At 35.8% G+C, this 25,066-nt stretch overlaps 2 protein-coding genes across 3 annotated transcripts in view; one reads left to right on the forward strand and one right to left on the reverse strand.

Moving 5' to 3' along the window:
- LOC106783153 (complement component receptor 1-like protein) overlaps window positions 1-25,066 on the reverse strand; it is a 245,565-nt gene that overhangs the window by 162,480 nt on the left and 58,019 nt on the right. The window lies entirely within an intron of this gene.
- LOC100057298 (complement receptor type 2) overlaps window positions 1-25,066 on the forward strand; it is a 151,469-nt gene that overhangs the window by 69,115 nt on the left and 57,288 nt on the right. Inside the window, exons 25-31 of the mRNA XM_070267887.1 lie at window positions 12,587-12,985; window positions 15,051-15,227; window positions 15,321-15,423; window positions 16,940-17,025; window positions 18,830-19,048; window positions 21,134-21,313; window positions 21,913-22,012. Of these exons, the coding sequence (XP_070123988.1) occupies window positions 12,587-12,985; window positions 15,051-15,227; window positions 15,321-15,423; window positions 16,940-17,025; window positions 18,830-19,048; window positions 21,134-21,313; window positions 21,913-22,012 (1,264 nt within the window). The remainder of the gene's footprint in view (window positions 1-12,586; window positions 12,986-15,050; window positions 15,228-15,320; window positions 15,424-16,939; window positions 17,026-18,829; window positions 19,049-21,133; window positions 21,314-21,912; window positions 22,013-25,066) is intronic.

Here is a 25,066-nt window from a genome sequence, read left to right on the forward strand (position 1 = left end):
AAAAGATAACATGGAGAAGCATTTAATGACATGTAAAGACATTTATCATATATATATTTTACCAGATACTGCCAAAAGATTTTATAAAGTGGTTGTACAAATTTACACTTCCACCAGAAGCATCCACATCCTTGCCAATTTTGTATTTATCAGTTGTTTAAATTTTAGCTATTCTGGTGGCTCACTGGGGTTTTAATTTGCATTTTCCTAGTGAGTGATGATACTGAACACCTTTTCATATGCTTGTGAAGTGTCTGTTCAAAACTTTTGTCCAATGTTTACTAGTTTGTGTATCTTTTATTGTTTTGTAGAAGTTCTTTACATATTCTCAGAATTTCCAATAAATGTAACATAAATATTTTCTTTCAGGCTTAAACTTGTCCTTTCGCTTCCTGAATAATGTCTTTTTTTTAAAGATTTTATTTTTTCCTTTTTCTCCCCAAAGCCCCCCGGTACATAGTTGTATATTCTTCGTTGTGGGTCCCTCTAGTTGTGGCATGTGGGACACTGCCCCAGCGTGGCCTGATGAGCAGTGCCATGTCCGTGCCCAGGATTCGAACCAACGAAACACTGGGCCGCCTGCAGCGGAGCGCGCGAACTTAACCACTCGGCCACGGGGCCAGCCCCCAGAATAATGTCTTTTAATGATAGAAGTTATACATTTTTATAGCGTCCAACTCATGAGTCTTTTTCTATTTAGTTACTGCTTTCTCTGTTCTGCTTAAGAAATCTTTTCCTATCATTTTATCCTTGATGCTTAAGTCTGTGATTCATCACAAATTTATTTTTTGTATAATGTGGAGTATGGTCAGTGTATTTGTTTTTCTTGTTTTTGTTTTTTTCCTAATGGATAGGCAACTGTTCTAATACTATTTATTAAAAAAAAAAATTCCTTGTATACCACAATGCAGTAATACAATAGCCATAAATCAGGTGACCTTATATGTGGCCCTCATTCCAGAGAGGTTCTGTCCCATTGGTTTATCTACCACACTGTTTTTGTTACCACAGTATTATATTAAGACTCGACATCTCGTGGTATATACCCTCTAACCATGTACTTCTTCAAGATTTACATGGTGGTTCTTGGTCTTTTGCATTTCCACGTGAAATTTAGAGTCAGCCTGTCAGTTTCCACAAAAAGAATCCTACTTGAATTTACATTGAGTTTCTATTGACTCAGTAGATCAATTTGTGGACCATTAACATATTTCCATTTTTGAGTTTTAATTCATTAACATAATATATCCCTCCATTTTTGAAGTCTTTTTAAATTTCTCTCACTATTATTTGTCAATTTACATCATAGAAATCATGCACATCTTTCATTAGATTTATTCCTAGATATTATTTTTAAAATTTCATTTTGTTTATTTCTTAGACATGCAATCGTTTGAACTTGGATTCAGCAATCTTGCTAAATTTGCTTATAAATTAAATAGTTTATCCAAAAGAATATGCTTCATAAACAATTATGTCATCTGTAATTATCACATTTTTAACCCTTTCTTGTATTTTTTATTTATTTCTAATGCATTATTGCATTGGCTAGCACCTCCAGTACAATGTCGAATGGAAGAGATGACATTGGGTTTTTAATAGTCATTGTAAAGCATGATGTTTACTGTAGGTTTTTGGTACATATCTTGTATCAGATTAAGGAAATTCCCTGTTATATCTAATTTGCTTAAAAAATTTATCATAAATATGTGTTCTAATTTATCACTCTGCATCTATTGAGATGATCATATCTGTTTCTCCTTCACTCTGTTAATGTATTACGTTGATTGATCTTTGGAAAGCTAACCAGCTTTGAATTCCTAGAATAAACCCATCTTCATCATGATGTGTAATATATGATTATCTTGTGTGTGACGTGTATGTGTGTTTGTGTGTGTGTGATTGCTAATATTTTTTATTCCAGTATTTTAAAGTTGGTTTAATATTTCAAAATCAGTCAATCTAAGTCCCACTTAGACCATTACACCACCCTTTTAAAATATTGCTGGATTAAATTTCCTAATATTTTGTTCATAAAATTTACATTTATTTTCTCAAGAGATGTTGAATTCTAATTTGCTTTTCTTTTAATGCCTTTATCAGGTTTGGGCATCAAGATTATGCTGGTCTCATAAAATGTTTTGGAAAGTGTTCATTCTTTTCTATTTTCTGAAATTATTTATGTAACATTAATATAACTTTTCCTTATATATTTGGAGGAATTCAGCAGTGAAGCAACTGGACTTGAATTTTTGTTGTTGTTAGGTTTTTATTCACTGATTCAATTTCCTTAATAGCTATAAAGTTTTTTAGATTTTTAATGTCTTATTGAATAGGTTTTGGTGAGTTGTGTTTTTAAAGGAATTTATACATTTCATTTACATTTTCTAGATCATTGGTATAATATTCATTATATTCTGATGTCTATAGGATCTGTGGTGATATCCCTGTTTAATTCTTGATATTGGTAACACCTTTTTATTTCTTTTTCTTGATTACTTTTACTAGACCTTTATCAATTTTATTAAGCTTTTTAAAAAACTACTTTTAACTTAGCTGATTTTCTCTAGTGTATGACTTTTTCTATTTTATTGATTTCTGCTTTATTGTTTTCTTTCTTCTACTTTCTCTGAGCTTAATTTTATGTTCTTCTCTGCTCATTAATTCTTGATATGGAAACTTAGATAATTTGTTTTCGACTTTCATTTTTCCTAATTTATACATTTAAACCTACATTTTTTTTCTCTAAAACTGCTCTATTTGCTTCTCAGAATCTTTATATTTATACTACTATTATATAAAAAAAATTTCTAATTTCCTTTTCGGTATCTTCTTTTACTCATAGTTTATTTAGAAGAAGGTTACTTAATTTCCAAACATTTGAGATTTTCTAGTTATCATTCTTTTATCATTCTAATCCTTTGAAACTTATTGACACATGTTTGATGGCCCAGAATATGGACAGTTTGGGTAAAATGTCACACATGCCCTGGAAAAGAAAGTGTATTACATAGGTTCATATCTTTTACTTTTAGCCATTCTTTGTCCTATATTTAAAGTTTATCTCTTGTAAACATCATCTCGTCAGGTTTTGTTGTTTTATTCCATCTGAAAATCTTTGCTTTTAATTGAAGTGTTTAGAACATTTCAATTTAATATAGTTACTTACATAGCTACGTTTAAGTCAAAACCCTTGTTATTGATTTTCTATTTGTTTCATATGTTTTGTGTTCCTTTATTCCCCATTTCTCATATTTTTAAATTAATCAAGTATTTTTATTATTCCATTTTTTCTTCTCAATACCTTTTTAGTTATATTTTATTTTCTTTTTTAAATTTCATATTCATTTAAACTAAAAAACAAACCAGTTTACCCTTTTCTCCCATCCCATACTCCCAACCCACCCCCTTGACTCCGCCCACCACCAGTCTGTTCTCCGAATCTATGAGCTTGTTTTTTAAAATTTTTAAAAATTTTAAAATTTTCCATATATAAGAGAGATCATACAATATTTGTCTTTCTCTCACATTTTACTTAGCATAATGCCTTCAAGGTCCATCCATATTATCACAAATGGCCAGCTTTCTTTCTTTTTTATGGCTGAATAATATTTCACTATATATATAGCTCTTCCACACATTTTCTTTATCTATTCATCCATTGATGGATACTTAGGTTGTTTCCATATCTTGGATATTGTAAGTAATGCTGCAGTGAACATGACAGTGCATATATCTATTTGAATTAGTGTTTTCTTTGGATAAATACTTATAAATGGAATTGCTGGATAATATGGTAGCTCTATTTTTAATTTTTTGAGGAACCTCCATACTATTTTCCACAGTGGCGGCATCAATTTACATTCCCACCAACCGTGCACATAGGTTCTCTTTTCTCTACATCCTCACCAACCCTGGTTATTTCTTGTCTTTTTGATAATAGCCATTCTAAGATGTGTGAGGTGATATCTTGTGTGGTTTTGATTTGCTTTTCCCTGATGATCAATGATGTAGAGCATCTTTTCATGTGCCTGTTGGCCATCTGTATGTCTTCTTTGGAAAAATGTCTATTTAGCTCTTCTGCCCATTTTTGTTTTGTGAGGAAGATTAGCCCTGAGCTAACATCCACCACCAATCCTCCTCTTTTTGCTGAGGAAGATTGGGCCTGAGCTAACATCTGTGCCCATCTTCCTCTATTTTATATGTGGGATGCCTGCAACAGCATTGCTTGATAAACAATGTCTGCCCCCAGGATCTGAACCTGTGAACCCCAGACCACTGAAGCAGAGCACACGGACTTAACCACTACGCAAACAGGCCAGCTCCCTTCTGTCCATTTTTTCAATCAGATTGCTTGTTTTTTTACTATTGAGTTGTATGAGTTCTTTATATTTTCATTTTGTTGATGGTTTTCTTTGCTGTGCTGAAGCTTTCTAGTTTAATGTAATCCCACTTGTTTATTTTTGCTTTTGTTGCTTTTGCTTTGGTTATCAGATTCAAAAAATCATTGCCAAGACCTATGTCAAGGAGATTACCACCTATGTTTTCTTCTAGAAGTTCTATTGTTTCAGGTCTTACATCCAAGTCTTTAATCCATTTTGAGTTAATTTTTGCGCACAGTGTAAGATAGTGGTCCAGTTTCATTCTTTTGCATATGGCTGTCCAGTTTTCTAAACACCATTTATTGTAGAGATTGTCCTTTATACCTTGCATATTTTTGGTTTCTTTGTCATAAATTAATTGACCATATACATGTGGGTTTATTTCTGGGCTCTCCATTCTGTTCCATTGATCTATGTGTCTGTTTTTATGCCAATACTATGGTTTTAATGTTTATGTTTTAATTACTATAGCTTTGTAATATCATTTGAAATGATATGATGCCTCCACCTTTGTTCTTCTTTCTCAAGATTGCTTTGGATTTTTGGGTCTTTTATGGTTTCATACAAATTTTAGGATTGTTCTATTTCTGTGAAAAATTGTTCTATTCTGTGCCATTGGAATTTTAGTAGGGATTGCATTGAATCTGTATATTGCTTTGGGTAGTATGAACATTTTAACAATATTAATTCTTCCAACTCATGAGCACAGACTATCTTTCCATTTATTTGTGTCTTCAATTTCTTTCATTCATGTCTTGTAGTTTTAAATATACAGGTCTTTCACTTCATTGGTTAAATTTATTCCTAGATATTTTATTTTTTTTGAGGCAATTGTAAATGCAATTGTTTTCTTACTTTCTCTTTCTGATAGTTCATTATTAGTGAATAGAAACACACAGAATTTTGTGTATTGATTTTGTATCCTGCAACTTTATTGAATTCGTTCATTAGTTCTAACAATTTTTTGATGGGGTCTTTAGGATTTTCTATATATAACATCATGTCATCTGCAAATAGTGACTGTTTTACTTCTTCCTTTCCAATTTAGATGCCTTTTCTTTCTTTTTCTTGCCTGATTGCTATGGCTAGGATTTACAATATTATATTGAATAAAAGCAGTGAGAGTCTGCATCCTTGTCTTTTTTCCTGATCTTAGGGGAAAAGCTAAAAGCTTTTGAGTATGATGTTAGCTGTGGGGTTGTCATATATGACCTTTATTATTTTGCGTTACATTCCCTCTATACCCAGTTTGTTGAGAGTTTTTATCATAAATGAATGTTGCATTTTGTCAAATGCTTTTTCTGAATCTATTCAGATTATCATATGATTTTTATCCTTTGTTTTGTTAAGGTGGTATCAAGTTGACTGATTTGCAGATATTGAACCATCCTTGCATTCCTAGAATAAATCACACTTGATCATGGTCTATTATCCTTTTAAGGCATTGTTGAATTCAGTTTGCTAATATTTTGTTGAAGATTTTTGCATTTACATTCCTCAGGGACATTGACTTGTAATTTTCTTTTCTTGTAGAATCCTTGTCTGGTTTGGTATCAGGGTAGTGTTGGGCTTGTAAAATGAGGGGGTTTTTTTAAAGATTTTATTTTTTTCCTTTTTCTCCCCAAAGCCCCCCAGTACATAGTTGTACATTCTTCATTGTGGGTCCTTCTAGTTGTGGCATGTGGGATGCTGCCTCAGCGTGGCTTGATGAGCAGTGCCATGTCTGCGCCCAGGATTTGAATCAATGAAACACTGGGCCGCCTGCAGTGGAGCACACAAACTTAACCACTCAGCCATGGGGCCAGCCCCCTAAAATGAGTTTTTAAGAGTGTTTTCTTCTTCTGTTTCTTGGAAAAGTTTGTTTGTTGGGAGGTTTTTGATTACTAATTCAATCTCCTTACTAATAACCAATCTATTCAGATCTTCTGTTTCATCATGATTCATTCTTGGTAGGTTGTATGTTTCTAGGAATTTATCCATTTCTTCTAAGTTGTCCATTTGTTGACATTTAGTTGTTCATACTAGTCTCTTATGATCCTTTGTCTTTCTATGGTATCAGTTATATCATTTCTGATTTTATTTATTTGAGTCCTCTCTTTTTTTCTTGGTGAGTCTAGCTAAAGCTTTGTCTATTTTGTTTACCTTTCAAAGAACTAGCTCTTGGTTTCATCGATCTTTTCTATTGTCTTTTTAGTCTCTATTTCATCTTTTGTGTTCTAATCTTAGTCATTTCTTTCCTTCTACCAACTTTGTTCCTAGTTTGTTCTTTTTCTAGTTCTTTGAGATGTAAAGTTAGGTTATTAATTTGAGATGTTTCTTGTTTATTTAGATAGGCATCAGTCACTATAAACTTCCTTATTAGAACTATTTTGCTGCATCTCATACATTTTGGTACATTGCATATCAAGCCTGAGGCAGAGTTGAACAATAAGGTTCATTACCTACATGAGGCAACTCCTTCAAGACTAGGAGAGGTGATTATTTCATCTACTGTATAGAAACCAACAGAGAGAGTCAAGCAAAATGAAGAAACAAAGGATATGTTCTAAATTAAAGAACAAGATAAAACTTCAGAAAAAACCTTTATAAAATGGAGATAAGTAATTTACCTGATAAAGAGTTCAAAGTAATGGTCATAAAGATGCTCACTGAACTAGGGAGAAGAATAGATGAACACAGTGAGGACTTCAACAAAGAGATGGAAAATATAAGACAGTACCAAATAAAAGTCACAGAGTTAAAGAATACAACAACTGAACTGAAAAGTACACTAGAGGGGTTCAACAACAGACTAAATGAGGCAGCAGAAAGAACCAGTCAACTCAAAGACAACACAGAGAAACTCACCCAAGCAGGGCAGCACAAAGAAAAAGGAATGAAAAAAAGTAAAGATAGCTTAAGGAACTTACAGGATAACATCAAATGGACTAATATTTGCATCGTAAGGCTCCCAGACAAAGAATATAGACAGAAAAGGGCTGAAATCCTATTTGAAGAAATAATGGCTGAAAAATTCCCTAACCTGGGCAAAGAAACAAACATCCAGATTCAGGAAGCCCAGAGAGTTCCAAATAAGAGTAATCCAAAGAGACCCACACCAAGACGCATTATAATTAACATGTCAGAAGGTAAAGATAAAGAGAGAACATTAAAAACAGCAAGAGAAAAACAACTTGATACATACAAGGGACCTCCCCCCGCCCCCCGAAATAAGACTATCAGCAGATTTTTTCAGCAGGAACTTTGCAGACCAGAAGAGAGTGACACAATTTATAGGTATACCTCAATTTATTGCACTTCACTCTTTTTTTGTGCTTCACAGATATTCCATTTTTTACAAATTGAAGTTTTGTGGCAATCCTGAGTTAAGCAAGTCTATTGGCACTTAAGGCTTAGATGATAGTTAGCATTTTTTAGCAATAAAGTATTTTTAATTAAGGTATATACATTGTTATTTTATACATAATGCTATTTCACACTTAATAGACTACAGCATAATGTAAACATAACTTTTACATGCACTGGGAAACCAAAAAATTTGTATGACTTGCCTTATTGTGATATCTGCTTTATTGTGGTGGTCTGGAACACAACCCACAATATCTAAGAGGTATGCCTGCATTCAAAGTGCTGAAAGAAAAAACTTCCAACCAAGAATACTATACCTAGAAAGTTATCATTCAGAAGTGAAAGAGAGATAAAGAATTTTCTAGACAAGCAAAAGCTAAAGGAGTTCATCACCATGAAACAAGCCTTACAAGAAATGTTAAAGGAACTTCTCTAAGCTGAAAAGAAAGGGCACTAATTAGTACCAAGAACACATATGAAAGAACAAACCTCACTGGGAAGGTAAATATATAGTAAAGGTAGTGAATTAATCACTTATAAAGCTAGGTTAGAAGACAAAAGTTCTAAAAATAACTATAATTACAATAAATAATTAAGTGATACATAAATTAAAAAGATGTATAATGTAACATCAAAAACATAAAATGTAGTGGGGGAGAATAATAATATTGAGCTTTACAATAGGATCAAACCTAAGTTGGTATCAACTTAAAATAGATTGTTATAGATATAAGTTGTTATATGTAATCCTCGTGATAACCACAAAGCAAAAACCTATATTAAATACACAAAAGAGAAAGAGAAAGGAATATAAGCATACCACTAAAAAAAGTCAAACCAGAAAGGAAGAGAACAAGAGAAGAAAAGAATAGAGAGGAACTACAAAAAGAGCCAGGAAACAATTAACAAAATGACAATAAGCACATACCTATGAATAATTACTTTAAATGAAAATAGACTAAATTCTCCAGTCAAAAGACATAGAGTGGCTGAATGGATAAAAAGAGAACATCCATCTATATTCTGCTATGAGAGATTCACCTTAGGTGTAAAGACACACAGACTGAAAGTGAAGGTATGGAAAAAGAAATTCCACGCAAATTGAAACCAAAAGAAAGCTGGAGTAGCTATACTTATATTAGACAAAATAGCCTTTAAAACTAAGACTGTTGTAAGAGACAAAGAAGGACATTACATAATGATAAAGCGGTCAACCTAACAAGAAGATACAACATTTGTACATATTTATGCACTCGACATAGGAGCACCTAAATATACAAAGCAAATATTAACAGACCTAAAGGGAGAAATAGACAGCAATACAGTAATAGTAGGGGACTTTAATACACCACTTACATCAATGGATAGATCATCAAGACAGAAACTCAATAAGGAAACATCAGCCTTACAATGGCACGTTAGGCCAGATGGACTTAACAGATATTTACTGAACATTCTATGCAAAAGCAACAGAATACATATTCTTTTTAAGTGCACATAGAACATTTTCCAAGATAGATCATGTTAGGCCACAAAACAAATCTTAACAAATTTAAAAAGATTGAAATCATATCAAGCATCTTTTCTGACCACAATGGTAGGAAACTAGAAATTAATTACACACAAAAAACTGTAAAATTCACAAATATATGGAGTTAAACAACATGCTACTAAACAATCAACATGTCAAAGAAGAAATCAAAAGAAAAATCAAAAAATACTTGGAGACAAATTGAAATGGAACATACCAAAATTTATGGGATGTGGCAAATGCAGTTATAAGAGGGAAGTTCATATTTTCTTATTAATGCTTATTGTAGAGACTAAAATATACATCTTTGATTTATTACACATAACTTAACTAGAACTTTTACCAACTGCCAACCAATACAAGAACCCATAGCAGTTTAACTTCAGTTATGCCCTCCTGCCATTTTCTTATTGCTGTCATCCTTTTACATATGTTAAATATCTCACAAGACATTATTGTTTTGGTTTTATAAAAACAGTAGTTATTTATATTTATCCACACATTACCTCTTTCTGTTTCACTTCCTCCATATTGCAGTTTTATCATTTCTATATAACACTATTTTCCTTCAGCCTGAATAATTGTTTTTTAGCATTTTTATATTGTAGGTCTTCTGGCAATAAATTCTTTAAACATTTTTCCAAGTATGGTTCCTTTGAAAGTTTTCAACTGTCTCCTGGCTTCTTTTAAAATTGATTACTCTTGATTTTTTACAATATTACTATGATGTGTTTAGGTAGGGATATCTTTATATTTGTATTGCTTAGATTTGTATGGTTTCTTCAATCTGTGGTTTGACAATGTCTTTCATCAGTTTTGGAAAATTCTGTCATTACTTCTTTAAATGTTGTTTATGCTGTTATCTCTCTCCTCTCATTGTGGGATTTCACTTAAACATGTGCTAGGGCTTATACCTCTATCCCATAAGTCTCTTACTCTTTTGTCTGTATTTCTGATCCTCTTGTCTCTCTGTGTTTTGTTCTGGATATTTTCTTCTGTCCTAGCTTCAAATTAATTGATTTTTTAGAACTGTGTCTAACCTGCTAGTAATCCTATCCAAATACTTAATTTCAGTAATTGTATTTTACAATTACAGAACTTTTAGTTGGTTCCTTTCAAAATTTTCCCTGTACTTTTTAATTGTTTCTAATTCTTACCAAAAGTTTAAATTTTGTGTATTTTATCCTTGAATAGTAAACAGTTATTTTAAATCTGTGAGTGAAAATTCCAGTATATAGAATCCTGATGCATCAGTTCTATTGTTAATGATTACACTGGTCCTTATTTGTATTATTTTATCTTTTTAAGTACCTAGGTATCTTTGCCAGTATATCAGGAATTATACGTATCTTCCTTGACTTATGATGGGATTATGTCCCCATAGACCCACTTTAAGTTGAAAATATCATGTCAAAAATTCATTTAATACATCTAACTTACCAAACATCATAGATTAACCTGCCTTACCTAAAACATGCTCAGAACATTTACATTAGCCTACAGTTGGGCAAAATGATCTAACACAAAGCCTGTTTTATAGTAAAGTGTTGAATGTCTCATGTAATTTATTGAATACTATACTGAAAGTGAAAAGCAGAATGGTTGTATGGGTACAGAATGGTTGTAAGGGTATTGATTGTTTACTCTCATGATTGCATGGCTGACTGGGAGCTGTGGCTCACTGCCATTGGCCAGCATCATAAAAGAATATCATATCACATATTCTATCCCAGGAAAAGATCAAAATTCACATTATGGTTTCTATTGAATGCATATCACTTTCATATCATCATAAAATCAAAAAAATGGAAGTCAAACCATCGTAAGTCAGGGACCATCTGTATTTGGAAACCCCTTTTCTGGAGAAATAAATTCAAGGTCTTAGATGACTAATCTTCTTCCAGAAAGGATTTTTGTTGTTATTGTTGTTTCTACCAGGTACCTGGGGACGCTAGCAATCTGAGACCACTTTAACTCAATTTCAGAAACTATGATTTTTGTGGGCCACCTATTGAAGAATAATTCCAGTAATCTTGATTCCCAGGACCTAGTTCTTCGAGGTTCCAGTACACATCAGAAGGTATCACCAGGGCTTCAACTTCTGCAGGCCCTGGACTCTAATTTTTGTCCCTTGACTCCATGGGACTATCAGATTTTACTCAGCCACTCAGATGTTTGCTCCTGATTCAGCTAACCTTCCCAGGGAAAAAGCAGCCCAAAAATCTGGCTCTCACCTGGATTTTCATCTTCTGCCAAATCATGGTCCAGCAATACTTCACTAGTTTGTTAGCTTCCTGAGGCATTCATAGATATATTTTATATTTTATCCAACATTTCTAGTCTTTCTTAGCTGGGCATGAAGGGGTGAAGTAATGTGTGATTTGAATTATTGAGACTACCATTAACCAACGCAGAAGCTTCCTTAAGAATGTTGATTTTTAATTTCAAGTGTTTTGGAGTTTTGGTTGAAGTTACTTAGTCCTAGTTATATAGTATTATAGAAATAAAATGTACTATGTCCCACTTCTACATTTTCGAATGGATTGAGGGTTTTTTGTGGACTAATAGATGATCGCTTTTACATGGGTGTCATGTTGTGATATGAAACATAGGCTTGATAAAATGAGTTCATAAGTTCTCTATCTTTTATATCTTGTGAAACATTTGAAATTACATATGGAAGTATGTTACTTGAAAGTTTGATAGAACTTATATGTGAAATAATTTTTCTATTCTTACAAGGTTCTTGGTCCATTCTAGCTTTCTATATCTTCTTGAATGAATATTGGTAATTTATATTTCCTTTATACCATTTAGATTTTCAAAATGTTTAACATATAGTAGTCTATAGTTTCATAAATGTTCTCACATATATGCAAATATATTCTAATTCTATTTCCTACTGCTGCATATCTGTGTTGTTTCTCTTCCCGTATACTTTTTCTTTTAGCAAGAGTCTTTTTATTTTATTTTTTAAAAAAGCTATACTCACTTAATAACAAAAATGAAAATTAAGACAAATGGAAAAAGTAGGGGGAAAATTGTGTAAACTATGGTATAATAATATGACCAAAAGTTATTTAAAAGTAAAGAATGTGGATTGTATTAATAAATGCATATCTTTACAGGAAATGATATAAGTAAGAAAGGTAGAGCACATACTATTATGCCCACCAAAATTACGACTTTGAAAACTGATCTACGTGTTAGCAAAGATTAAAATCAATTAATGAATGCAAAAATAGTTACAGCTTAGTGACTCACTGGATTTCTCTCACTAGTTACTTTAATTCACTGTTATTTAAACTGCTGTACCTTTTCCCAGGTATTCCTTGTGGGCCACCCCCAGCCATCGCCAATGGAGATTTCATTAGCACCAACAGAGAATATTTTCCATATGGAACGGTGGTGACCTATTACTGCAATCCTAGAGAGAGAAGGATAAAGCTGTTTCACCTCATCGGTCAGCCGTCAATATACTGCACCAGCCTCGACAATCAAGTCGGCGTCTGGAGCGGCCCTCCCCCTCAGTGCATTGTACCTAATACGTGCACGCCTCCAGACGTTGAAAATGGAATCAGGGTGTCTGAGAACAGAAGCTTCTTTCCCTTAAATGAAATCGTGGAGTTTAGGTGTCAGCCCGGCTTTGTCATGAAAGGACCCTCCAGTGTGCGATGCCAGGCCCAAAACAAATGGGTGCCGGAGCTGCCGAGCTGCTCCAGGGGTGAGTCTGACTGCGGCTCTGAAGGGCCTACGAATGACATGAGTTGTAGGAGGATGAGGAGATGAGTGTTTGTTCTGGGGGAAGGATTTTTGGGGAGCAGTGTGAATGAGTAAATTTTCTTAGGGGGGAATATGAAATAAAGAAGGTGTGTGTATATGTGTCTGTGTACATGTGTGGGTTGAAATTTAGAAGCAAAGCTAAATCCTGGCAAGGAATATGAAGTTTCTTTGGGATTCCTATAAACACAAGTCTCTGCACATTCTACTACCTCCATCCTCTATCATCTGTCAGTTGCTCCTGGGTATAATAATTGTTAATATGTAAAGAGTGATTTCTCTGGTCAGGGACCTAATATAGGTTATGTGTGCACTTAGTCCTTAAAACAAAGGATTCAAGTTGTTACTATTCTTTCCATGTTTTACAGAGAAAATGAATCTTAGAGAGGTTAGATAACTTTTCAAGATTAAACAGATACTAACTTGCACACTGAAGACTGGCACCCAAGTCTGCCTGCCTCCAGAGCCATAGAAATTTAAAAAACCACTCTAGATAGTTCAAGGGGCGAGGGATCTCGTGCAGATAATAGGATATAAACATGTTGGAAGGTCAGGAAGAGCAAAAGGAGGAAGGCAGTGTTACCAGAGGTCAGGGAGCTGCCCTTCCTCCTGGACTAGAGCAGAGGCCCCTGCACTCACTGCTGAAACTATTGCTGAACAGGCCTCTCCTCCAATGCTGCTAATGCTGCAGGAGCCACCACTGCTGCCAGAATGTAGCTGAGATTGCTGGAGCCAAAGGCATTGGCATTGCTAAAATGGAAGTTGCTACTGCCAATCAAGAGCCATCAACACTGCCACTTCCTGAGCCTCCTGTAGAAGAATGGCTTCTGTCATCTTCCTGCCTTTAACTTGGTATATATGCCTCCAATTGGCAGAGCCTAACCAGAACCTAGCTGGCAAGGAAGACAAGGAGTCATAGTTTTCAGGCTTCCAGCTCCAGCAGTCAAAGGAGAATGCAGAGGTGTGAAGCTGGTTGGGAGTCAACAGATATTTAACTAGCACAACACTTAAATATTACATCACGGTGCATTTATTAATCAAGGGATACAGGGGGGTGATGAGCCCTGAAAATAGGTATTATAGCATCGGAGTATTTACAGAGTCCTTAAGGAAATCATTTATTCTAGTCCAATCTCCCATTTTATACTTGAGAATGCTGAAGTCCAAGGAGGGGAACTGACTTGCACCAAGCCAAAATGAAGTGATTTTTCATTTTAATAGAGTTTTATATCATTTAGTTGAGACAAGTATGTTCTGATTCTGAGTTCAAACCAACAGTATAAAGAGACCATCAGTGACTCAGTTACAATATGCTGTATGCAGTATGCACTCTCATTATGGGGACTGTAGGATTTTTAGAAGATTCAATTCAATGGTTGCCCATCTTCTCATTGGAATGAAATTAATGGTTAAGCAGCACCTGGCTATATAGAATATAGAAAGAAGACTCATATTTCTCTACCAACCCATGTCAGGTGGCCACTGAGAGGAATCGGAAGGAGATGAGAAGAGATGTACAAATCCTGTTTGTTGAACCAGAGTGCGATAGGTGATTGGGAAATCTATTAGATGAGACTTGAGCACAAGCATTCCTTATTGCCTAAAAGGTAGACTATAAACCGGTGATGCCTTTCTAAAATGGAAGTATGAAGATATAAAAATTCATCAATCTTAACAATAGTGTATTGGGTCAACAGAAATAGGAAGCATTCTAGAAGAGAACTGTCCGCTGTGTAATCTCAGGTGTGAATTTTAGATGTAAAACAATGAATGGATAATATCTCAGTTTTAGTCACTGTTCTGCAATGTGTGATCAGTTCTGTGGCTTTTGGCAAGACATTTTCCTCTCTCTCTCTCTGTGTTTAATTTTGCCAGCAATAAAATGAGGGTGTTAGTCTATCAGGTTTTCTTAAACATGTAGACTTATAGTTATGATTCTCTTTGCCAGTTTACTACTGAGGAAAAGTTGTTTTCACACAATTAACAGCACTTTGCTGTTCTTTCCCCAGCATGTCAGCCACCTCCAGAAATTCCATATGGTAAGCACACCCCAAGCAACAAGGACAACTTTTCCCCTGGGCAGGAAGTGTTCTACAGCTGTGAGCCCGGCTATGATCTCAGAGGAGCTGCCTCTTTGTCCTGTACACCCCAGGGAGACTGGAGGCCAGAAGCCCCAAGATGTGCAGGTTCCTACACTCTCATCTGGTTTGACATTTTTAGCTTTTTTCTTTATTTCCCATATGCCAGTCTTATTTCTGTTTGTTTTGCCTTTTCTCCAGGAAAATCATGTGCTGACTTCCTGGACCAGCTCCCTAATGGCCGAATACTATTTCCACTTAACCTCCAGCTTGGGGCAAAAGTGTCCTTCGTTTGTGATGAGGGGTGAGTGTGAGCTTGCCTGGTCTGCTGGACACTGAAATTTGGCTTAGGAATTAATTTAAAAAAGGGAATATTTGGTGTGGCTTAAAAAAATATTCAAGGAGATTAAATTTTGGAGGTATATATGGAAGTAAGAGTGAGGAGCAGGTGGAAGGAATAACGTGAGATATGAAGGGAAAAACTGGGATATATATTAAATGTTAGGTTCAAAGACAAATACAACTACTGGTTATGAATATATATAGGTGACACATTAAGTAAAAAAATCATATTTTTTAAGCATAAAAGAATAAGAATAATTTTTGGAGAGTCCCAGAAAAAGTTTGATATGTAACAAAAAGCTTATTAAAAATAACTAAGATCATTTAAGAATTATTTCAGGAAATTGTTTTAACCATCAAAAGTGAAATTTGAAATAGGAGTGAAAGTATAAGATTAATCATTTTTTTAATCCAATCTATATATCATCTGGTTAGTCATGGGCTAAGGCTCTGAAATAGGATCATGGTAGCTGATGTTAATGTTTTATGTAAGGTCATTAACTTGTTTACATGAATCTAGTGCTTTCCACAGTGTGTACATCTCTAGATGGGAAAGATCAAGCATGAGCACAAAGCACCTGATCTCAAAATGTTTCAAAGAATCCTTGGTAGGCACCAAATACCAGTGCTCAATAAGACTTAGGAGCCATCAGGGTCTAACATGCTTTGAGAATTTTGGATGATTTCATACCAAAGTCATGTGCAAGAGCCAGACCCAGTGGCCTAGTTGTTAAGTTCAGCGTGCTCCACTTTGGCAGCCTGGGTGCTGTTCCTGGGTGCAGACCTACACTGCTCTGTTAGTGGCCATGCTCTACTGGTGGCCCACATACTAAAAAATAGAGGAAGATTGGCATGGATGTTAGCTCAGGGTGAATCCTCCTCAGCGAAAAATAAATAACTTAAAAAAAATTTTTTTTAAAGTTATTTCCAATCTCGTTTCCTTTTTTTCCTAGAATAGTCAAACTTATTCTTCAATAGCCCGACATGCTATTGTGAGCTTTCTTCACAGCCATCACAAATGTAGAGATGAAAGAGCAATCTTTGTTCTCTTTCCAGTTATTTTATGCTTTTCCAATCCAAACTGGGAGCTGTTTTACTTGCCGTTCCAGTGTCAGTATCAGGAGGATGTTGCATTAGAAGACTGGGTTTCCCATAACGACAAGTAGATTTATCAGGTTTATCATGGAATGATCAGAAAGAGATTCACTTCTCTGAGTCCAGGATCAAGGAGATGCCAGCTATGCTACGACTACCTTCTTCAATTCAGACTGGGACTATTATGTGACCAAGAGACTGTGCTTTGCCATTTTCCCTTACTGGAGGCTGTGATTTTCCAGATTGATGTGGCCTCTGAACCTCTGTCACCTGCTGATTTCAGGTCCTCAAAATGCTGAGATTTTTGGCAGGGCCTCAGATTGCCAACTGAATGGCATTTTGGCTGCAACAACTCACCTATTTGCTACCATTTTCTTCTTCAGATTCCAATTAAAAGGCAATTCTGCTAGCCATTGCATCTTGGTTGGAATGGAAAGCCTTTGGAATAGCAGTGTTCCTGTGTGTGAACGTGAGTAGAAGGAGCAATACTTCAGGCGAATCTCTTCCCTTAATCTGATTAGTATTTTGACCTGTCACCTCCCTGTTGTCACCTCCCCTCTTTCCTAATCTGAATGATTGATAGATAATTGCTTATTTTAATAGCGTTTTTTTGGTGAATCGATTTGTCGTACTGTACTTGGTTGTGCATCATGTGTTTTGCGAGCCATCTGATCAGTCTCTGTCATTCTGAACTCTGTATTCTATATGATAAATCCTGCGGTAGTTTGCCTCTAGGTCAGGAGAGGTTAGATAATGTGAAGTTTTGACAAATTTCTTTCTTTTTTTTCTTCCTTTTTTCTTTTTTTTCTGCCATCAAGGTGTATTCACTCTACAATATTCCTACCTCTTTGCTAATATACAAATATGAAAGATTCATTCATTCAATCAATTGTTTATTAAGTACATACTATGTGCTTGGTGTTCTTTCGGCACTGGTGTTAGAGCAGTGAACAAGATGAGCTAATTCCCTGTCCTTATGTTATTTATACTAAAGTGGGGAGATGGACAAGAGCAAAAATTAAAAAATTAAGTGCTATGGAAATGATAAATCAAAGCAATGCAGGAATGAGGGAAAAGTGGGGGACAACATTACACAGAATAAGCAGTTTAAGATTCCTTAAACTCTCAAAACACATACTTAAGAAGATTCAGAAATAAGCTGATTAAAACATGAGTCTTCTATGTGCAGCATCACTACTGATTTCTCTGTCTATGCATTTGTATTTCTCCTAATAGAAAACAGGACTTTGCTTCATCTCTTGATCCTAAAGATTAGAAAATATATATGTTTTCAAACAGTCAAATTTTACTAAAATGTTTATGTTGCTAGAAATCCACTAGGACATCATATGGTGCTTTTTATAGTAAGAATTTATAAGAACATAACTTACGTATACTTCCCTGCTGTCCAAGAAACCCAATATACATTGAAGTAACATGACAAATGGCTGTCCTATTGGCATACATTAGAGCTCAGTTATTGATTGGACTATTTCTCTTCTTTTTCATGACTCTTACTAGTTGAAGTAGCTTCTTCCAAATTAGAAATGCCAGTTAGAAGTGAGGAGGGGACTCTTTTAAACAGACAAGCAGATACCAGAAAGAAGTAACAATTTGAAGCCTAACAGAGTAAAGAAAAATAAACCATAAACAGACCCATACAGTTTAAAAAACAAAGCAGTGTGAATCATTTAGAGTTTTTACAATGACTGATATATGTTTCAACTCATTGTGACAGCACTACTTTCATAATCAAGATTGATGGTCAGTATCAGTAAGTTATCAAGGAAAGGTTTCATCTATTTTAGGTGACTAGTACACCTGGAATACAATCTAGAAGTATTTCCCAAGAATGTAAGCTCCTTGGAGGACAAAGACCTTACCTGTGCTCTTCACCACTCTTATCTCCAGGGCCCCAATGAGTGACAGACACAGAATAAGTGCTCAATTAATACATATTGAGTAAGTGAATGAGTTAGCTTCCAAATGGTTATTTTTCTTCTTTACAACTTTTGGTGCTCAATTACAGTTGTAAAGTTTCTATTATCCACAAAACTTAACTATCTGGAAGATTCAGGACAAATATATTTTATGCTTTTTCAATAAAAAAATGAGATTGAGATATCACTTCATTTAGTCCATCTCATCAAAGGCTTAATGTATACCATCATGTCCTTAGTGTTTTTTAGGTAGCACCAACCATAGCACCCTATAACTACACAATACATCTGGTAAAAACTCTCCAAGGAAACTAAGTCTTGCCTTCTTTCCAGAAATCTTGTGTCCAAATCCTCCAGATATCCTGAATGGGAGACACACAGGAAAACCTCTGGAGGTCTTTCCTTTTGGAAAAGAAGTAACTTACACATGTGACCCCCACCCATACAGAGGGATGACCTACAATCTCACTGGGGAGAGCACCATCCGCTGCACAAGTGACAGTCAAGGGAATGGAATTTGGAGCAGCCCTGCCCCTCGCTGTGTACTTCCAGGTTAGTGTACACTTCTCTACATCCCAAATGGCTTCAGAATATCCAAACCAGACCCTCTAAGTTTCTTAATTACAATGTGGTGTTTATTTATACTTGACATAATTAAATGCCAAATCAGTAATAAATGGCTTTAAGATATGTCAGCATATGAGATTCTGATGACCTTTGTTGCTAGAGGGCTAGTGAAAAGAGGGAGCCGGTGGGTCGTGGTTCTAATTCTAATTAGAGAATTAGAAACGTTTTCAAAGCATAAGAATTGAAAGCAAATACCTATGAACCTTAACTAGCATAAGTTATACCATCTTCACAGGTTTTAGAGGAAATCACAGGCCAGCAGAAAACAAAGCCAGGCAAAATCACTTTTAATTACCTATTTGACCTAAGAACCCTGTGTATTCTCTATGAAAACTGGGCTGCACTGTAGACAAACAACAAAGATTCCTCTAGCCAATTTGGGCTAAATTCTAAATTAAAATAAGGCTTACTTTTTGCCTTAGTCCCACACTAGTTTTAGCTGTTGAAGTCTTCCCACTTTGGCGGAAAGAAAAAGCAAAGGTGTGTGCACTCCAGGCAAAATTGCAAAATAAAGAGTGTGTATTTCCAAGGTCTGGAGAAGGTTTCTTAAGACATCCACCCTCAGGACATGAATACAGGAAGGAGAAAGTAAATTGTAGAAGAAATCCTAGTCCTGGCATAACATAATGACCACTGGGGAACTCTGAGAGAAAAGAAAAATTCTCAAAGGAAAAGGATCAAGTGCTTGTTACTCAGAAGTCATTTGTGCCCTCACTCTCCTTCAATACCATGGCTTCAACTAGGGGTGCACCTATGAGCCTGTTTACAAATGCAGAGACCTAGTCCATATTTACTGAATGAACAGTGAATCATAGCTCTCTGAACCAGATGCCAATCCAAATAATGAAAACAGTCTTGAGTGGAAAGGAAAGGTTTTACTTTCTTTGCCAGGCAGAGGGAGCAAAGCAACAGCTAGTGCCTTAAGAATTGCTAGCTCCCCTATGAGAAACTGGTAGTGGTTTTTATTTGGGGTTTGAGGTAAGGGAGGGGGGTATGTAGCCTTGTTGGCTGGTGTTTTCCCACCAGTCTACATTTGGCTTTGTGAGACCATTTGCAGGGTGAGATAGGAGAATTCACAGAGGAGTGTCCTTGGCTCTTTGTCTCTGTGGCGGATGGTGGATTCTGGTGCCAGGAAGCTCTGGGAAGCTTCGGTTTCTTGATATTCTCTGGACATTAGTTTCTCTGTAAAAGAACTTCAAGAACCTGTGACTAGCCACAACTTTAGTGGGAGCCCAGCTTGAGGCCACCTGGGCTTTAATAATTTCTAACTTCTATTTGGTTGTAAAGCTCAGGGAGTCAGAGGGTAAAGAAACAAATAGTTACATATGAGTGTAACTAAAGAAGCAGGGAATGTGTGATTTTGGTTTTAACCCCGTATATACCAGGTGCTGGGTTCAATGTAGGGGAACCGATATCAGGGCTGGTATTAGCCTGTAGCAGCATGGAGCTAAAGCTAGAATTTGATTCAACATACACTTGAAACATTTTTTTCTTATAATAAAGATTATAGTTTTATTTATTTCCTTATTTATTTATTTTAGGGACATGCTATTTGTTTCCTCCTTGTGTTGAAATGGCTTAGAAATCAGACCTAGAAAATTGGTGGCTGCCTCCTAGTGCCAAGAAATATCTTGAGTTCTCCATTCATGCTTGTGAGACCTCTATTGGGGTTTTGATTTACTGAAGTACAAGGAAACCAGACAGGAAAGGTGGCAACTGGGCAGAAGCACTCTTTCTGGCTCACTAAAAATGTGAAAAATTGAACTGGAGCTGTCTTTTACAGTAAATTACACGAGCAAAATGACCAGCTAGCAGAATAGCCTTCCAAACAGTATGTTTCTAATGGGCATCTGCTTATAGAACGTTCCCTCTGAAGGTTACAAGGAAATTATCTTTTCAGAATTAAAACTTTCTTCTGTTCTGGCATCAAATCTAACAAGAGAGAGAGAAAACGAAGGGCATTGGGTATCTTTTTGTTAAGCCTGACATTCTTGATTTCTTGGTCTCTAGGTTACTGTAACTCCCCAGATCATTTTCAATTTGCTAAGTTGAAAATCCAAACCAATGAATCTGTGTTTCCCATTGGGACATCTTTAAAGTATGAATGTCGCCCTGAATTCTACAGGAGGTCATTCTCCATCACATGTCTAGAAAACCTGACGTGGTCAAATGCCAAAGATGTCTGTAAACGTGAGTAAACCCTGCATTGGCGCTTTCCCATACCTATCAAAGTATCTGTAGGATCTTATTTAATTTTTTCACATTTTAGAGATAAGAAACCTTTGTCAAAAGTGTTCAGATTGGTAGATATAAGAGTTAGTCTTGTAGGTCATCCCTAATTATTGGTTGAAACGTTTACTTCTTGAGAATATTTCAAGGAATATTAGCAGGAAATTTTCCATTCCCTATGGGAAAATAAATAATGAATTATTTCAGACCAGGAAAAAATTTGGGAGGAGACACAAACTGTTTGAATAACCAACTGGGAAGAAAAATTTGAGAACTTTGAAATATATTGTTAGGATTTAAAGTTATACATAACCTTTATATTTTGATACGAGATTCCAGGTAGAGATGAGACAGATCGGGAGGGGAGATCTTTTTGAAAGTGGTACTTAGGAGGTGACTGATCCTGAGGCAGTCTCGTGAGGTTCCTCAAGGTGACAAAATCTGTGGAAGCATCAGAATTGCATATGTTCTCCGGTAAGCTACAGTCAGGTTGGGACCTTATGTAATAATAAAAGTTCAGGTAACTATACCTGGCCCCCAAATCTGTTTCTTTCCCATAGGTAGATCATGTAAAACTCCTCCAGATCCTATGAATGGCGTGGTGCATGTAGACACAGACACCCAGTTCGGATCCAGAATTAATTATTCTTGTAATAGAGGGTAAGTTGTCAACAACATCTCTTGGTTCAAGAGTTCCAGAACAGCAATACTCCCTTCTAGTCACATCTCAGAAAGCAGGACTAGGTTATTCCCGTCTGCTCTCAAAAAGCCTGAACACAGGTGCTTAACTCCTGAGTGAAGTGAACAAAGGTATGCTAAGACTCAGGGGACAATCTGTATCCTTGCGGGGAACGCGGGAAGTCCATGCAAGAGAAGAGAGGTGTTCACCAGGTAGAGAGGCACAAAATGGGGGGAGAGCATAGGCAAACCATATAAACAGCCCACTCAGAGCAGACATTGCTGGAAGAAAGGGAAGGCAATGGAACAATTGTATGAGAAACAAATCTTAAAGGTTAATTTGCTAGGGCTGCCATAACAAAGCATGACAAACTAAAGCCTTAGAACAACAACACAAAGCTATTCTGTCACTGTTCTGGAGGTTATAAGTCCAAAATCAAGGTGTTGACAGGACACCTCCTTTCAAAGCCTCTGAGAGAGGTTTCTTCCTTGCCTTTTCCAGCTTCTGGTCACCTCAGGCCTTTTTTTTCTCTCTCTCTCTCTTTTTTTTTGTTTTTTTTGAGGAAGATTAGCCCTGAGCTAACATCCGTCCCCATCTTCCTCTACTTTATATGTGGGATGCCTTCCACAGCATGGCTTGATAAGCAGGGCATAGGTCTGCACCTGAGGTCCTAACTGGCAATCCCCAGGCAGCCAAAGCAGAGGGTGCAAACTTAACTGCTGTGCCACCAAGTTGGCCCCCTCAGGCCTTTCTTGGCATGTGGCAGCATCAATCCAATTTCTGCCTCTGTCTTCCCATGACCATCTTCCGTCTGTGTCTGCATCTTTACATGACATTCTCTCCTCTGTATGTGTCTATATCCAAAGTCCTCTCTTTTTATAATGACGCCTATCATATTTAATCAGGGCCCACTCTAATGACTTCATCTTAGTTTGATTATATCTGCAAAGACTCTATTTCCAAATAAAGTCACATCCATGGGGTTTGGGGGTTAGGATTTCAACACATCTTTTTGGGGAGCACTATTCAACCTGTAACAGAGCCCCCCCGTGAGAATGTCAGAGGTAAGTGTTTACTGGGCAGCGGTCCTGCCCTTGCTCAACACAAAGTGGAGTATCAACCTCACTCTCAATGTCAGCAGCTGAGCCAGTTAGAGAATATGGGCTAGATTTGTGCTGCCATGATAAACCCTGAAAGGAAACTTGTAGTCTCCAGCATATTTGCCACCCTAGGCCTTACAGACCATAGTACCTATAATCTGACAAAGTAAAATTAGAGGGAATCTAAACACTTCTCACTTTCTCTGAGCATTTTAAATTGCAATCTGTAAATTGTCTGACTGTACCCTCTTCATCTTGCTTTACTGAATGAGGGTACAAAACAGAAAACCATTGAACCTACGATAAGTTACAGGAAATTAATGTAAAAGAGACTGATCTGAAAAATCAGAAGGAATTTCTTCTAACAGAACAGAGTTATTTCCAAGAAATAGGGGAAACTTTTAGAAAAATCTCCTATTCATGTTTTCAACAACATTCAGTTGCACACTGCTTCTGTGAAACTAGTTAGGAAATCAGGAATGTTCTCACATGAATGAAAAGCACAATTGTCAATCTGGAAAAAAAAAATCTATGATAAACACACTGAATATTGTAGAAAATTAAAGCAGAGAGCAAGAGGAAAAATTAATCAAATCCTCCCAGAATTCAGTGGAAAGGAATAAAGAAAAAGAGAAAAGAGAAGATACAGGTAAGACAGTACTAAGATCCAAAATACATGTAACAAAAATTCCAGAGGAGAAAACAATAAGCCCATACCTAGCCATCACTAGGGAAACTTCTGTATTTCAGGGATAAAGGAAAAACCTTCAAGAATGCAAAAGGAAATTAATAAACTATAATACCTGCAAAAGAAATTAATTTATATTGACATCACGTTGATCCTTCACATCACTAAATTGCAGAAGATAGTTTTTCTAATGAGTCAAGCTAGTATTCACATCTCAAAGCTCCAGATATACATTAAAGGATAAGAAAGGGCCCCACAATTACACCGCTTAAGTATATTTCCTGGGAAAAGAAAGACGATAAACCCAGGCAATCCATGAGTAATTGTTTTAAAAAGGAGAATGATGAAGTACAAAAGAAATATCAGTGAGGTAGAAAGCTGGTAAAAACAAAACTAAACAAAAAGCACACTAAAAAAATACCTGGTCAAATATTTTCAACAAAGTTATGAAACCAAATATAATGATGGAGCTAATTGTTGAAAAGTGAACTTTGCAATGTACTCATATTTTTTTTTCTGCTTTATCTCCCCAAATGCCCCCTGTACAGAGTTGTATCTCTTAGTTTCAGGTCCTTCTAGTTGTGGGTATACTCATAATTTTTAATAAGAATCTCTAAGTCATAAAACATATCCATCAAACTAGAAAATGGGAGAAAAGCAAGAAAACATAGGTTAGACTTATATTACATAGGGGATGGGTAGACTATATATATTTTGACTCTAAAATTGAGAAAATAGGTTTAAATATGTGTTGTGCATATATATAATACACACACATATGAAATGAAATTACTAATGGAACATAAACTGAATATTTAACTTCCTAATTATTAGAGCAACTAAAAGAGATTCATTTATCTGGTTCATATAGCAAATGAGAGGGAAGATAAGGAATAGCAAAGAATGTATTTGTCTCTTCTGCCAGAAGTAAGCCCCTGCTGTTTGGGGCAGATCAGTTTTATCCATTTTTGCACCCTCGTCTTTGGACATTATGAAAGAAATAGTCTAAATAATGAGGATGAAGCCAAGATTAAACACACCATTTAGTTCAGTAAATTCAAATGGCTTAATCTCCCTGTGGAAAGAACAAGCCTCCTTCTAAACAGGATCAAAAGAGTCAAATCTTGTAGTATTTACAAGAAACATGCTTAAACAAAAATGATATAGCAGTGTTAATTATAAATGCATATCAGGCAAATGCAAACAAATTAAAAAACGGCAAGAAAAATATGAGGGAGAAAAACAGA

This window comes from Equus caballus, chromosome 5 (genome assembly GCF_041296265.1).
Source record: "Equus caballus isolate H_3958 breed thoroughbred chromosome 5, TB-T2T, whole genome shotgun sequence".
NCBI classification, from domain to species: Eukaryota; Metazoa; Chordata; class Mammalia; order Perissodactyla; family Equidae; genus Equus; species Equus caballus.